Here is a 16,934-nt window from a genome sequence, read left to right as displayed (position 1 = left end):
GTACTTTATCATTTTATGATTTCACTGTAACACATAAAGTCAAACTGCTTCCCTATATGACTAACACATTATGTGGAAAGACCAGACTTGCTAAAAAACATGCACATAAACGTTAGCTAAAACTAATCTTTGGTACCTCAAGTATAGCTAAACTGCCAAGTTCCATCAAAGAACCATGGTTTACTTAGGGAGGTTCAAACTGTTGGATCATATTAAAGAAGTTCTGTATTAACTCACAAATGAGTTTGATTCCCCATAGTTTCAATTCTAGGGTATTACTAATTAAGAGGTCTCTTGGTTTTGGTACTGTTTCTCTCCCTCTATGTGTGAAACTTGCAAGCTGCTAATTGTGTTAGTACATTCTAAGACAGAGTCTGTTCTCAAAGCAATTCACAGAGAGAGAGACTCAAAGCAATACTCTAACAACAGAAACAGCACCCAGAGACTCCCCGCCTTTTTGTTGTATTAACAATTGTGATTAAAATAGAGACAGAGGATGTATGTGGATGGATGCTTGGTGTGGATAATAAATGAATGATCAGGGAGGTGCCAGCCTGCTGGCCTCCGGGAAGGTAGCAGGGGACCTGCTGGCCTCCGGGAAGGTAGCAGGGAGAAATAGGTTAACCGGACCTGCTGGCCTCCGGGAAGGTAGCAGGGGAAAAACGCATAGATTAAGCTATGATTTCAGAATCTAGGCTGTGTCATTTGCTAAGAAATACCAGCAGTGACAAAGAGATTGAAATATCCATGTTAAGATGTTTAAAAGAAAACAGGGTAAGCCAGTACCAGAGGGAGGAATGGAGTCAAAAGGAACTCCAACCTCACCTTTTGTTAAAGAAATTACACCTTTTAAGCAAATCCTTCAAAAATTTGGGCACAGTCCTTGGACTAAACAAGCCCTAGCCGATGTCTGCACTATTTCGGACCTAGAGGATAGATTGGCTCAGTATATCCTCATATACAAACCTTCTAGTGCTGCCAAAAGAGATGCAGCAGCAATTTGGTTGTTGTGGGAGGCATGTAAGGATTCTTCCCTCCGTTTGTCTTCATGTAAAGAGGAAAAGGCACAAACGGAAAAGGGAGCAGACAATTGGAAGGTGCTGGCTACAGATACCCAAAGCCAGCTGAAAATAGTGAAAGAGGCACTCCAGGAATACAAAAAGAGTGAAAAAGTTAACTTTGCAGAGGCTGGAGGGAGGCAGGTAAATGGGGAGAAGGTCCTATGTACGGCACCCCCTGGCATAATTACAAAGAGAAAAGAGAGTAAAAGAAAGTTAACTCTGCAGAGGCTGGAGGGAATTAAGCAGCTAAACTTTGTGAAAATGTTAAAAAGGAAAAGTGTTAGAGAAAGAGCATTCTTGGTTGCAGCCATTCTGAAAGAAAAATGGGCCCTTTTCCAAAGGAATGTCTGTAAATTAGCCAGGCAAAAATAAACTGATTCAAATCATTTGACTGGACAATTTAGTCAAATTTGCTAAAAGAACATAAGGGGGTTCTATTGGAACTTAGCTGCCTCAAATGTATAAAGGAAATGTAAGATGTAAAAAAAAAACAACAAGCAGAGCAGTGTGGAAGGGATGTTAAGGAAAAGAAAATGTGTATGTATCTGTGTGTGTGTAAATATGTAAAGTTCTAAGGACCAGTTGGTTTTGTTTTTGTTTTAAATAATGGCACTAAAAATCCATTTGACTCTTTAATTCAAAGTTGCAAAACTCACAGACCTTTTTGCTAGACACAGATAATTAGTGTTGTTTGGCTTTGGGATTTGGCATTTAACCCTTAAAAGGTAACTCAATGCTTTACAAAATTTAAAATGTTTTTAAGTTGTGGCTGTAGCAGGGCAGTCAAAATCAGGAGAATATAAAAAAAATTCTGCATTCTTTTTGTTTGTTTTTGTAACAAAATAGCAGATGAGAGATGTAGTAAAAAAAAGACAGTGCCTCTCTGAAGCAACAGCAGGGGTGAGGTGCACAAAACAAAAAGAAGCAATGTTAGAAACACTGAGTCTTAAAATGGCTCTGAGTAATCAGACTGTCACTTTGATAAAGGTACATGAAACCTCTGTAAGCAAAAAAAGAAATAGTGACACCTTATGTAAAAATGGATCTGGATAATGTTATAGAAGTTAAACTATGGAAGGAATGTGCATTTGCCCCAGAACATGTGCAGGGTATATTGTAGAAGGGGCAAAAGAAATGCAAACATACCATGCTACTTAATTAAAATGCTATTAGGGCTCCAAAGGGAGCCACAATAGGTCGGGTTTTCTTTTTCAGATTGCTGTGTGTTTTGGAAGCAGAAGTTAAAAGTAATCAAAACTCTGGTGAAAGTTGATTGTGTCCCTTTTAAGATAGAGTCTCTGAGCTGCTGATGGCTTTAAATCCAAAAGCAGGAAGCTTCTGTGTAAATGCAAATTACCTAAATGATAAAGGAAGGAAAGAACTAGCAGCACAAAGGAGCTGCAGATAAAGGACACACCTGGTCAGCAAACAAACTGTCTAAATAAAAGGCACGGGATAACAAGATAATTTTAATAAATGTAATGATAATAAGTATCCCTGTAACAACGTATAGTGTGTATGATTTTTGGAAAACCCCTTTAAGGTCGTATGGTAATGATGCTTCTCAGTTATTACCTGTAAATAAAACTTAAAGCTTAACACAGCAGGAAAAACATTATAAACTTGGTCTGCTGTACAAGAAGGAAAACTCAGGGATTTAATGACTAGACAGTGGGATAATTTCCCCATAACCCTTAAAAGATAAAAGCCATTGAAATCTGGCCTGCCTATAGAACAAAAACAGGAAAAAGTGGGGGCAATTCCTCTGTTTTGCCTGCAATCAGCAAGGGTATTTGTAAAAGAAATATTTTAAGCAATAACCTGCCACCCCAAAAGGGGTAGAAACATGTTCTTTTTGTCTTTCAGAAAAATCAGGAAAAGCTGATGCCAGCTGAAAAGCAACCCAATACCATGAATCTACTGTCACAATAGAAATTGTGTTTTGTGTTCTATGTTTTGTCTTGTGTTTTGTCTTGTTGCTAGCACTGTTGTGTGTTTAAAAAAAAAATACTGAAGACCTGCAGGAACTTAAAAATAAATTAAGCTTTCTGTCCCAGCTACAGGACAGCCTGATACAAAAACAAGTACATGCCAATGTAGACTTGGTCCAAATTGGTCTGGGTAACCTAAAAGGCCGATGGAATCTTTAGTAATGGCTTAATACTACCACATGGATTATCCATAAGAAAAAAAAATATTAGAAATAGGAAACTACACAGCCATAGCTATGGGATGCACTGAAATGCAGATACTTGCACTAGCTACTTTGGAACACAAAATGCTCTGGGTCACATTGGGAAATATTAAGGGTTTGATGCATTTGTTAAAAAAGAAAGAGATCACTGTTTGACACTTATCAATATGAATGGATGCAATATTTTCCAGTATTGTAAACCAGACTTCTTAATGGGAGAAATTGTTGTCAAAATTGCACACCAACAGTCCCTGGAGGCAAAGGTATTGAAGGTTAACCCACTCCCCATATTACACATGGGATCCTTCTGGCTACCCTGGACCTTGAGCCAGTGGGCTGGGGAGGGAGGGAAGCTATTGGACACTAGAGGTTGTACCGAATGGACTCCTCAAAAGTGGGTGTGCCTCACCTTGCCTGTTGCCCCAGAACTTTGTAGTAAAGATACATCACTAGGATCATGTATGTGGCATGAATTGGAATCACAAACTCAAATTGCCTCGCAGTACTTTCTCTTGAATAGGCTACATAGAAAGTGACACTGACGATTATAAATCTTAGTGTCAAAAGGGGGATTATGTTGGATCATATTAAAGAAGTTCTGTATTAAAATCACAAATGAGTTTGATTCCCCATAGTTTAAATTCCAGGGTATTACTAATTAAGAGGTCACTTGGTTTTTGGTACTGTTTCTCTCCCTCTATGTGTGAAACTTGCAAGCTGCTAATTGTGTTAGTACATTCTAAGACAGAGTCTGTTCTCAAAGCAATACTTTGTAACAACAGAAACAGCACCCAGAGACTCCCCACCCTTTTGTTGTATTAACAATTGTGATTAAAATAGAGATAGAGGATGTATGTGGATGGATGCTTGGTGTGGATAATAAATGAATGATCAGGGAGGTGCCAGCCTAAGAATCCAGTGTCCATCAGCTGAAGAAGACGTCAAGTGGAAATAACCAGAGGACCCCCCTCCCCGGAGGGCAGACTGGAATCCACCCAACAGCCTCAAGAATGGGAGAACCAAAGAACAAGATAACATCTAGCAGCAGGGAGCCGTTAGGAATGTGCTATCTGCTGATTGATTCAGCAACAGCATGATGAAGCAATTCCCATAGACTGGCATAGGAAGAAATTCCTATAAAAACAGACTCTAAAAAGTGAGAACTTTGGGGTCTGATTCTGCAAACCAACTTCCAGGAGCATCAGATGTGCATCTGACAAGGCCCTGCTCCCTCCTCATGTCCAGGCCACCTGGCCAGTGGCTTGGCATGAGCAACTCTAAAGCTGGTAACTATGATAACAACCTTGCAGAACCTGTGTGTGTGTGTGTGTATGAATGAATGTGTGAATAAATATGAGATTGAATGGAATGTTATAGCTATAACTAACTGCTTACTATGATTCTTTCTGTATTCACAATAAATGTGGTATTTTGCCTTTTTTCCTTTAATAAAAAAGGAGTACTTGTGGCACCTTAGAGACTAACCAATTTATTTGAGCATGAGCTTTCGTGAGCTACAGCTCACTTCATCGGATGCATACCGTGGAAACTGCAGCAGACATTATATACACACAGAGATCATGAAACAATACCTCCTCCCACCCCACTCTCCTGCTGGAAATAGCTTATCTAAAGTGATCATCAAGTTGGGCCATTTCCAGCACAAATCCAGGTTTTCTCAGCCCCCCACCCCCTTTTTTTTTTCAAAAAAACACACACACAAAAACTCACTCTCCTGCTGGTAATAGCTTATCGAAGGCGACCACTCTCCCTACAATGTGCATGATAATCAAGGTGGGCCATTTCCAGCATAAATCCAAGTTTAACCAGAACGTCGGGGGGAGGTGGGGGGGTAGAAAAAAACAAGGGGAAATAGGCTACCTTGCATAATGACTTAGCCACTCCCAGTCTCTATTTAAGCCTAAATTAATAGTATCCAATTTGCAAATTAATTCCAATTCAGCAGTTTCTCGCTGGAGTCTGGATTTGAAGTTTTTTTGTTGTAAGATAGCGACCTTCATGTCTGTGATTGCATGACCAGAGAGATTGAAGTGTTCTCCGACTGGTTTATGAATGTTATAATTCTTGACATCTGATTTGTGTCCATTTATTCTTTTACGTAGAGACTGTCCAGTTTGACCAATGTAAATGGCAGAGGGGCATTGCTGGCACATGATGGCATATATCACATTGGTGGATGTGCAGGTGAACAAGCCTCTGATAGCGTGGCTGATGTTATTAGGCCCTTTGATGGTGTCCCCTGAATAGATATGTGGGCACAGTTGGCGATACAACCGCATTTGCTCCAACCCCTCAGACAGAGACAAACACCTACAAGATCTCTATCAAGCATTCTTACAACTACAATACCCACCTGCGGAAGTGAAGAAACAGATTGATAGAGCCAGAAGAGTTCCCAGAAGTCACCTACTACAGGACAGGCCTAACGAAGAAAATAACAGAACGCCACTAGCCGTCACCTTCAGCCCCCAACTAAAACCCCTCCAACGCATTATTAAGGATCTACAACCTATCCTGAAGGATGACCCAACACTCTCACAAATCTTGGGAGGCAGGCCAGTCCTTGCCTACAGACAGCCCCCCAACCTGAAGCAAATACTCGCCAACAACCACATACCACACAACAGAATCACTAACCTAGGAACCTATCCTTGCAACAAAGCCCATTGCCAACTGTGCCCACATATCTATTCAGGGGACACCATCAAAGGGCCTAATAACATCAGCCACACTATCAGAGGCTCATTCACCTGCACATCCACCAATGTGATATATGCCATCATGTGCCAGCAATGCCCCTCTGCCATTTACATTGGTCAAACTGGACAGTCTCTACGTAAAAGAATAAATGGACACAAATCAGATGTCAAGAATTATAACATTCATAAACCAGTCGGAGAACACTTCAATCTCTCTGGTCACGCAATCACAGACATGAAGGTCGCTATCTTAAAACAAAAAAACTTCAAATCCAGACTCCAGCGAGAAACTGCTGAATTGGAATTCATTTGCAAATTGGATACTATTAATTTAGGCTTAAATAGAGACTGGGAGTGGCTAAGTCATTATGCAAGGTAGCCTATTTCCCCTTGTTTTTTTCTATCCCCCCGACGTTCTGGTTAAACTTGGATTTATGCTGGAAATGGCCCACCTTGATTATCATGCATATTGTAAGGAGAGTGGTTAGTTTGGATGAGCTATTGCCAGCAAGAGAGGGAGTTTGTGCGGAGGGTGAGAAAACCTGGATTTGTGCTGGAAATGGCCCAACTTGATGATCACTTTAGATAAGCTATTACCAGCAGGAGAGTGGGGTGGGAGGAGGTATTGTTTCATGGTCTCTGTGTATATAATGTCTTCTGCAGTTTCCACAGTATACATCCGATGAAGTGAGCTGTAGCTCACGAAAGCTCATGCTCAAATAAATTGGTTAGTCTCTAAGGTGCCACAAGTACTCCTTTTCTTTTTGCGAATACAGACTAACATGGCTGTTACTCTGAAACCTTTCCCTTTAATAAGTTCCTGCTGGTTTTTATTTTATTGGTATAACAAAACAAGTTAGTTCAAAAAAATACCTGCAGCTAAGAACAATTTTATGAAAACTTGTACCAACTAGGACTCTGTTCAGAGTGGGAAAGAAAGAGTCCAAAATAAACTTAGCCTTTAAAAAAAATAATCAATCCATCACTTATTAGATTTCCTTTCAGATCACATCCCTGTTTTGGTTAAAGGATAAATGAATTATCATATGTAAAAGGGCCTGTATTTTTTCCAGGTTGTGAAAATAAGCAACAACATCCACAAAGCTAATTTTTAATGTATCATCTTCACTAAAGAGTTTATGGAAGTCCCTCTGAAACTGCAACACATGTATTTTAATGGATTATTTAGAGAAAATATGACTGGACAATATTTCATAGTAAAATAACATCAACTTAAAAATTTCAAAGTATCAAATCGCATCTTTATACAAAAGTATTACTGTTTACTAATTTAAGTTGAACATAGTAAGCACTTTAGTTACTTGATCCATTCATTATTTACTAAATAGTCTCCTGAACAACATAACCAATTCCCCAGTGTCTATGAATTCACAGTAACGCCATAGTTTTATCTTGATATAGCTGACAGTTGCTTCCTCATTCCTTCTCCTGCGGTCCCAAATACTTTAAACAAGTAGCTACCTTTTAAAACGTGGAATACAACATATCCAAGTTACAAAAGTGAGCTAGACTGTAGGGCACACATACCAGAGCAGGGTGAGTTTCCCCAAATGGAAGGTGGGGCAAATTCAGGCCCCTGTAATTTTACTGAATGCATCAGAGTTCCACAGGGGATGCATCTGGCTCTATCTTTAAGTGTCTACCCTTTAGCACTAATGCTCTCCCATTCTCTACTCCCTTATTGATATAGTCGCTGGCAAGAGCCACACACCCAACCCAAGGGATTAAAATCCACTCTGTCAGTAGCAGAGCTGGCTATATTTACCGTCGCATACCACCAGCTTGCAAAAGCCATGGCCGGAACGTGTTCCTCCTTTAAAATAATCCTCCCCCTCCAAGCACCGCTGAGCGTTTCTAAGCGCCCAGGCTCAGGGCGGTAGAGCCAGGCTGGGGCGGACCCTGCCCCTGCCTCTGGGGCGGGCGGCGCTTTGGCAGCGAGGCGGAGCTGGCGCTCCAGGCTGGGTGTGCTACCGCTGCAGGGCAGGAGCGGGCGGAGGCGGGAAGGGCTGTTGGCGCGGCCTCGGCTGCGCCCCTCCCAGTCCCCAGGGCTTAGGGACTGCGGGGCAGATCGCAACGCGACCCCCATTGCACCGGCTCTGCCCTGTATCAGGCCGCGGGAAAGGGCTGCGCTGTTCCCCTCCGCCCCCCGATGGCCCGGAGCGGGGCCGCGCTGGGCTGTCACCGCCCGCCCCCCGATGGCCCGGAGCGGGGCTGCGCTGGGCCTTTTCCCCCCGCCGCCGCCTCTGGGCCGCGGCGGGGCTGAGCCGGACAGTCCCGCTCCGCTAGCCCCGCGCTGGGGCCGCTCCCCTCTTGCGGGCGGCGCTGACGCATTCCTCTGCCCTGACACAGGCAGGAAGCCCAGCTGGCCGCCCGGAGCCCTGGCGCCGCGGAGCTTTGGGCGCCGCCCTAGCCCCGCGCCCTGGTTCCGACACGTACCGCTCTGCTCCCCCTGCCTGCAGCCCCCGCAGGCTTGGAGGAGGACGACTTCTTCCCTTTGTGTGGCTGAGACATGGCGCGGCGGTTCCTCGCTCGGCGCCTCTCCGCGCGGCGTTTACGGGGCGATGTAACGGGCAGGGAGTGGGGGGCAGGTTACATGTAACTGCGAAGCAGCTTTTCTGATGCAGCCAGAGCCAACTCTAGGCTGCAACCCCGCAAGTCCCTCCTCTTCCTGCAGCCTCGACTACTGGACCAGCTGCTCTAACGGCACCACTCCTCTGCCCTGCTCATCCCCGCTGGGCTCAGTGTTTGCTGAGAAGGAGGGGAGGGCTGACTGGAAGATGTTTGGTGGTGGTTTTGCTGCTTGCCAGGACATACCTTGCAGGCTTACTTGCAGAATGAGGCCTGGGCGTGGCCCTCTTGTGTCCTTTAGGCTTCACAGCTGAGCTGAGATTTGTTTTCCTTTCTGTAATAAGAAACTACAGTGGGGAGAGCCATAAAATTCAAAGTCAGAGCAGAATACTTTGCAAGATTCAGTGGGGTTTGGATCAGATCCATAGTTTTGGTTTAGGCATATCTCCTGTAATCACTGTTTGGCTCCTTGTAACAAAACCAATTGCCTGAAAAAATTAGCCATCCAACATTTATTTCTCCTGTCAGTTTTAGGGAGCAAATTAACTGAAAATCTGAGCAAACCTGGATCTTTGCCCAAAACTCAAACCAAACTGGAACTTTTTTTGAGGCTTTGAGAAAAACACAGGGGAAAAAGTTACCATTTAAGGTATCAAGTATCAGAAGGGTAGCCCTGTTAGTCTGGATCTGTAAAAGTGACAGAGTCCTGTGGCCAGTCCATGCAACAAACCTCGATGCCAACTCTGCCCACATATCTACACCAGCAACACCATCACAGGACCTAACCAGATCAGCCACACCATCACTGGTTCATTCACCTGCACGTCCACCAATATAATATACGCCAGCCAATGATCCTCTGCTATGTACATCGGTCAGACTGGACAGTCCCTATGTAAAAGGATAAATGGACACAAATCAAATATTAGGAATGGCAATATACAAAAACCTATAGGAGAACACTTCAACCTCCGTGGACACACAATAGCAGATTTAAAGGTAGCCATCCTGCAGCAAAAAAACTTCAGCACCACAGTTCAAAGAGAAACTGCTGAGCTTCAGTTCATTTGCAAATTTGACACCATCAGCTCAGGATTAAACAAAAACTGTGAATGGCTATCCAGCTAAAAAGCTGTTTCTCCTCCCTTGGTGTTCACACCTCAACTGCTAGAAGAGAGCCTCATCCTCCCTGATTGAACTAACCTCGTTATCCCTAGCATGATTCTTGCTTGCATATTTATACCTGCCTCTACAGTAGTGGAAGTGCCTTTCCACTACTTGCATCCAACGAAGTGGGTATTCACCCACAAAAGCATATGCTCCAATACGTCTGTTAATCTATAACGTGCCACAGGACTCTTTGCCATTTAAGGTATATGTCTCTTGTGCTCTTCCTGGATTAAGCTGCAAGTGGAAATATCAAAAGCAAACTTCTTCTTATGAGATTTCTAGCTGAAGTTTTTCATCATATCAGTTTCAGTAAGTATCCACACTTGAGGCCTGCTTCTGAAGAGGTACTTGAGCCATTCACAACTTCCTTCTTGGGATCATGCCCTCTAATTGTTGTTCAAAAACTCCATGCCTTGTTGAATTTAGCCCACTACTTGTTCCAGATTTTACGTTCCTGTAACTCAAAATCATCAGTCATTTAACTTTTAAATTTCCACACCAGTGAATGCGAAAAGGTTCTATCCATCTAACTAACTAACTAAATGTTTTCTGGTCAGTATCAGTTTTAATGGGTCTGCCAACAACAAAACCTTCCTTTTTGATTATTAAAGAGTAACTATTAGGTTTCAAGTTTATATATTAATACATTTTGAACCTTTGCTGCCACAACTTAGATTATTAGATCTGAAAGAATTTTCAAAATTTCATTTCAAGAAGGTAAATTCTAAATGCCCAACTTCTGCAAACACTTATGCAGAAGGCTGGGCAAGCTATAACACACCAGCAACTTCTCTTAGACACTGGAGGAACAATTTGTGGTCAATCAAAAATCCAGCATGACCATCTGACCCTGATCCCATGTCAGAACATTATTATTTGTGACTCTGAATGCATGAACGTAGCTCCAGAATAAGAATTTAACTTAGTCTGGATCATGTGGAGATACTGAGGTGTCACCTTGAACTGAAAATCCATCACTTTAATTATTGCCTTCCAAAATAAAGGGAGATTAAAGACTCAAGATTAATTGGCAAGCATATGTGTAAGCAGCTTGTACACAGCTTGCGTAAAACAGATGTGTGCTTCGGGAGCTCTAGGCCATGGAGCAGTACCAGAGTCTCTCTACTCCCCCTGTGATTAAACTTTGTGCTGTAGACCAGGCTCTCACTGAATGTTGGGGAACAATCCACCAGGAGCCCAACTCTTTCTATTCTGAAGAAGCAATCAGAATAACTGACATATATTACAATATTCCTCAAAGGTTGTAGCAAGTCAGATGTAATTAGTAATGTAGAAGGAAGTAGGAGAACCCTATTCCAATTGTTTAAGTTAGCTTTGTTCTGTTATATTGCTATTCAGTTTTCAATTAGGAAGAAAAATATTTACATTAACATGAGATTGCACACTAAATTCTCATTAATATATATATAATATTAAATATAGTAAGTTTACTGCTAGGTTTATTTTGTTAGATATGTAGAAATTATTTTATAATACAATTCAAAATATTGAATATATTTAAAGTGTATTAATACTTAAGAGAAATATAAGTATATATTTTATATACTGAAATGATTGTGATTGTCTTATATAATTGCATTGATTTAATGTAAAACTTAATACATTTATCTTTGAAACTTTTTACATTTCTAAGAGAATTTTGACTGTACTTTAACCATGCTTTCAGAAAGACGGATACAAAGATAAAAGTACTGTGAGAAACAGTCTGAGGGCCTGATTCTGATCTCACTTATCCCAGTGTGAAACTAGTGAGAGGCAAGTCAAACCTTGTGTGTCTAAAACAATTGTACAAGGCTAAATGCAACAGAGAAATGAATATATGGGTGACATGCAGAGGAGGATGGAAGGTTGAGGAACTGGTTTAATATGAGTTTAACAAGTGTCTTTTGTGTTTTAATTTAAAAAATAATAAAGTCTCACTAACAGGTCCAACAGATTGTACTGCATTCCTGAATCTGAGTGCATAGGATACTTCTCCTGGCACTTCTACAGGAAAAGGAGGAAGCCTGTTTGAGCACCACTCCTTTAATTGCTCTGCTCCTGATGACAGTCATTTGAGCTCAGTGACAGAAATTAGGGAGCAAACAGTAGCATTCGTGATTAGACAAGAATATATAAGAAAACCACAATAATTTAGGTCTCAATTCTACCTGGTGCTCAGCTCTCTGGTCCTCATCCACAGGCTGTGCTAGCCCATTGTGGGGAATAAGCAGGAATATTTTTGACTCCCTCCAGTAACAAATATTAATAATAATAATAATAATTAGTAATAATAAAAAGCTGCTCAATGACCCTAAGCAAGTGCTTAGTCTGTTTTCACCTAGCGCTGGCTCTGCCCTGATCCAGCAAATCACCTAAGTACAGTACATGCTTACATAAGAACAGCCGTACTGGGTCAGATCAAAGGTCCATCTAGCCCAGTATCCTGTCTTCCGACAGTGGCCAATGCCAGGTGCTTCAGAGGGAGTGAACAGAACAAGGCAATTATCGAGTGATCCATCCCTTATTGTCCAGTCCCAGTTTCTGGCAGTCAGAGGTTTAGGGACACCCAGAGCATGGGGTTGTGTCCTTGACCATCTTGGCTAGTACTCATTGGTGGACCTAGCCTCATCTAATTCTTTTTTTAACCCAGTTATAATTTCGGCCTTCACAACATCCCCTGGCAATGGGTTCCACAGGTTGACTGTGCGTTCTGTGAAGTACTTCCTTTTGTTTGTTTTAAACCTGCTACCTATTAATTTAATTAGGTAACCCTGGTTCTTGGGTTACATGAAGGGGTAAATAACACTTCCTTATTCACTTTCTCCACACCATTCATGATTTTATAGACCTTTATCATATCCCTCCTTAGTCATCTCTTTTCTAAGCAGCATAGTTCCAGTCTTTTTAATCTCTCCTCACATGGATGCTGTTCCATATCCCTAATCATTTTTGTTGTCCTTTTCTGAACCTTTTCCCAATTCTAATGTATCCTTTTTTGATATGGGGTGACCAAAACTGCAAGCAGTATTCAAGATGTGGGCACACCATTGATTTAGATAGTGGCATTATGGTATCCTCTGTATCTTTTGGCCCAGAACAATCTCAAACCAAGATCTATTGACAGTGCAGCCAAGAGGATATGAGCACCATCGTTGCCAGGAGGCATTGGAGATGGATTGCCCAGGTGCTTCAGATGGAAACTGATTCTATCCACCAGAGTAGCAATAAGATGGACACCTGAATGCAAGCGAAAACGAGGCTGCCCAAAAACAACATGGCGAAGAGCTGTGGGAGCCAAACTGAAAAACCTGGGGCACAGCTGGGGAACCATTGAAAGACTTGCCAGAAACAGACAGGAGTGGAGGAGTTTCGTCACTGCCCTAATTGCCAGAAGCATAATGAGAACATGATGATGATTAAGGTATTTACTGTCTTATTATCTATCCTTTTCCTAATGGTTCCTAACATTCTGTTAGCTTTTTTGACTGCTGCCGCTCACTGAGCATAACTTTACAGGGTAACAAAAGATTCAAAAACACAGCAGAACTTCCTCAAGGCTTAGTTACAAAGGTACAGAAAACAGGAATAAACCTCCCTCCAGCAAAGGAAAAATTCACAAGCAGAACAAAAGATAATCTAACACGCCTTGCCTGGCTTTTACTTACAATTTTTGTAACATGAGAGACTTTTAGGATGGTTTATAGGTTAAGGAGTTTTCTGACCTGATACTTCTCTGCTTCCCAAGAGAACACACAAAAACAAAGCCTCCCCCCCCCTCCAGATTTGAAAGTATCTTCTTTCCCCATTGGTCCTTTTGGTCAGGTGCCAACCAGGTTATTTGAGCTTCTTAACCCCTTACAGGTAAGGAGGAATTCTAGGCTACCCTTAGTTGTATGGTTATGATGGCCTGTAATTGCCAGGATCACCTCTGAAGCCTTTTTAAAAACATTGGTGTCACATTAGCTATCTTTCAGTCATCTGGTACAGAAGTTGATTTAAGTGATAGGTTACATACCACACTTGATCGTTCTGCAATTTCATATTTGAGTTCTTTCAGAACTCTTGGGTGAATCCCAACTGGTCCTGGTGATTTATTACAGTTTAGTTTATCAATTACTTAGCTTATGTGAGAAGTCCCACTGAAAGGTTAGTAGGGCATGTAAATACAGTTTGAAATATCTTTTAGAGCTCCCACATAGCTGTAAAGTTTATCAGATAAATACTGAGGGCCAGTTACCCTAAGAGGTCTCAAGTTAGTTCCAGATTATTATTTCTAAAGTTGTGCTCCTAAGTTGCGGGTGTGTGCTAACAGTTCTTATATGTCTAGCACAAACAATTGTTTTGTGAATAGCAAATATCCACACCCATGTTTAAGTGTGCAAAAACCTGGACAACTGAAAAATGAGTATCTACAGTGTTTGAGGCTGGGGAAGAGATATCACAGTGTTAAAAGCACTTCATCTCAACCCTCACATCTACTGCACGCTGCTTTGTTTGCAGGGTTCATGACTTAACTATGCTGTAATATGTTTGCAGAACTCATCTCATAGCTGACAGCAGAAGGTATTCTTTGATCATGTCTTAACCATTATTTCCTTCTCATAGGTCAAAAACCAGGAGTTGCCTTTCTCACATGATTCATGGTATATGACCCCACCCTTCAACAACTGTAACTAAGACAGACAAACTATTTCATCTGTTCTTTTATATGCTACTGGGCACAAAGCCTCCAGTAAGTAGGAACGCTCTGGTCTTGTTGGTAAGGACAAAGAATTTGATACTGTCTGTGAAACTTTTCAACCCTGTAGTTCCAGTATATATATTTTCTATTTGATTATATTAATTATATGTCTTTTAAATTTATAACACCAATGCCTGACTCAATCCCAGTGCCCACGGGAAACTTCCCTTCCATAGTTAGGCATTCCAATTTTTGACCAAAGCCAGGAGAAAATTAGGTTAGAAAGAGTCTACTATTTTTTAAATCATCAGCATGAGCATTAATTTTAAAAATGAATACAAAGGTGTGCTAGATACTGAATCAGAATTTGACAAGTCTCTATGCATGCAAAGTTTTGACTTCAGCACATTGACTTTGCCCTGAACTAAGGCTTCAGCACATAAAGTCTTTAAGCTTCTGCAGTATTCATCACATAAAGACTTAAGTGATTGTGACTGAAAGCACCCCTGTATTCACACCCTCCACACAGTTGTAATAATCTGTACAAAATATGTCTTGTGAGGTATCATTTGAAAACTAATGACTCGCTAGTTAATAATTTCATGGTGGAATATATGTAGCACCAGTATATGTAAAGTTATGAATTCCCCCAGTATGCTGTTATTAGCACATGTTCGAAACCAAACAGCCCTGCCTAGACAACAGTTGTTAAACAGGCCTATCCTAAACAAAGGAATGTGTGTTTACCTCAATTTACCTATAAGTAGTAAACAGGATCCTCAAGGCACCAGGGGGAAAAGATGGCAGGAAACAAAACAATTTGAATTTTAGCAAACACAAGTGGAGGAAGAAAGAGCATGGAGCCTCGTTCACAGCCAGACTCCTTGTCACTTTCCTTAGTGCACGGATTAACTTTCCTTTAGAGGGTAACCTTCAGAACAATCCACTTCAGAGGTTCACTGGACTATAAAAGAAAGGGGCAGAAAACCCCAAGTTACTCTTATACCTAAGAAGACAAAGGCACCAGCACCTTCCTGCCTCTGGGAGAGATCCTTACTGAGGAAAGGGTCAGTCACCCTCTTGCTGGAAGATGGTAAGTGAGACAGGCCATCTTCAACAAGCACCTTGAACCAAAACTTGCTAGTATAGTTTTAGACTTTTAGATGTGTGTTTTTGCTTTTAACCATTTCTAACTTTATCTCCTATACACTTCAAATAATATCTTCTTTTGTTAATAAATTTGTTTGATTTTTAATCTAAACCAATCCAGTGCTGTGTTTAAACTGAACTGCTTGGTAACGCCAGTCAAAGTAACAAACTTGAATATTACTTCCTTACAGGGGCAATGAACCTTAATATCTGAACTGTCCAGGAGCGGGCTAGACAGTGCAGAACACCCATTTCTGAGAAAATTCAGGACTGGGAGTGTGTTGAGGTCACCCTGCAAGTAATAACCAAGACTCGTGGAAGCCAGAGTGTGACTGGTGTGTAGCTGGAAAGCTGCTGGGGTCAGATCTGCTGCACTGAGGCTGCAGCTATCCACAGACATTCAGGGTGTGACCTGCATGATGTGAGCAGCTCAGATTGGGAGCTACAACAACAAAGCATTGTGAGGTACCCAGGATTGCAGGGCAGGTAGAGACACAACCCCTCACTGATCTGGATCGCATCCCAGAATGTGACAGTGATGAAGTCATTATGTGCTGAAATATTCACTGCACAAGGACTTCTTTCCCCCATCCTGCCCCCTTCTCTTCAACCAGCTGTAGCCAGACAGCCAGCCCCCCCCCCCCCCGCTCAGACCAGCATTGCTGGAAACACAGGAGGAAGCCGGAACAGGGCACTTAACATATATTCCAGCACAGCCTTTGAAGCTGTGAAAGCACAGGTGTGCTGCTACAATGTGCCTCTGGGAACAGATACAACGATTAAGCTCACAGCAGGCAGAGGCCCTGTGACAGACATGGCTCTTAGCCCCTACTAAATAGCGTGATGCACACACACCAACATCCTAGGTGGGAAAATATTTACCCTGATAAAAGAAATGTCCAGTAGTCGAAACTTATTGTTTCTCTCCCTTGCAAGTGTAAACTACTTTTGCGAAAGCTGGCATCACCCAGACAGACCAGCCTCAATTTGGCATAAGAAAGGAGAAAGAGAATAAAGGAGTACAGAGGTATAAGTAGGGGACCTACAGCACCATGATTTTTGAGTGCTTTTCGCTATCTATCTGCTGGTCAGATAAGTGACAGCCTCCCAAGGCTTCTGCAGCTAAGAGGGTCCCTACGCCTTGTCCCTTATTCGTCTTTCCGCGGAATTGAGTGACCGATCCTGGCTTGGCATCGCTGGAATCGAGAGATGCAAGGAGGGTAAGAAGCACCCACACCTGATCTCCTACCTTTAGTGTACACATATTTTGAAATAGAGCTCTATACTTTGTTTTCTTTCTTTGGGATTGTGGCTTCAGTTTTGTAACTTGTTTGTGTGTGTAACATCTCTACATTTAAATAAGTAGG

General features: G+C 41.9%; 1 protein-coding gene and 1 long non-coding RNA gene across 4 annotated transcripts in view; one reads left to right on the top strand and one right to left on the bottom strand.

Moving 5' to 3' along the window:
- CAST (calpastatin) overlaps positions 1–8,735 on the bottom strand; it is a 112,806-nt gene extending 104,071 nt beyond the window's left edge. For 2 of the 3 annotated variants that reach the window (XM_048850575.2, XM_048850576.2), the window contains exon 1: positions 7,762–8,097. In XM_048850575.2, the coding sequence (XP_048706532.2) occupies positions 7,762–8,082 (321 nt within the window). In that variant the 5' untranslated portion in view covers positions 8,083–8,097. Of the gene's footprint in view, positions 1–7,761; positions 8,098–8,432 lie in introns of those variants that run through there. The other variant, XM_048850577.2, reaches the window with a different exon arrangement.
- Positions 8,736–9,923: 1,188 nt separating this feature from the next.
- LOC125636852 (uncharacterized) lies at positions 9,924–16,102 on the top strand. Its single transcript, XR_007356737.2, has 4 exons — positions 9,924–10,043; positions 12,833–13,158; positions 14,343–14,469; positions 15,759–16,102. It is a non-coding gene; the product is annotated as an uncharacterized LOC125636852 (long non-coding RNA).
- Positions 16,103–16,934: the final 832 nt, after the last annotated feature.

The sequence above is a fragment of the Caretta caretta genome, chromosome 5 (genome assembly GCF_965140235.1).
Source record: "Caretta caretta isolate rCarCar2 chromosome 5, rCarCar1.hap1, whole genome shotgun sequence".
Taxonomy (NCBI): domain Eukaryota; kingdom Metazoa; phylum Chordata; order Testudines; family Cheloniidae; genus Caretta; species Caretta caretta.
The sequence above is the reverse complement of the archived record's forward strand: the minus strand, read 5'-3'. Positions and strand labels throughout refer to the sequence as shown.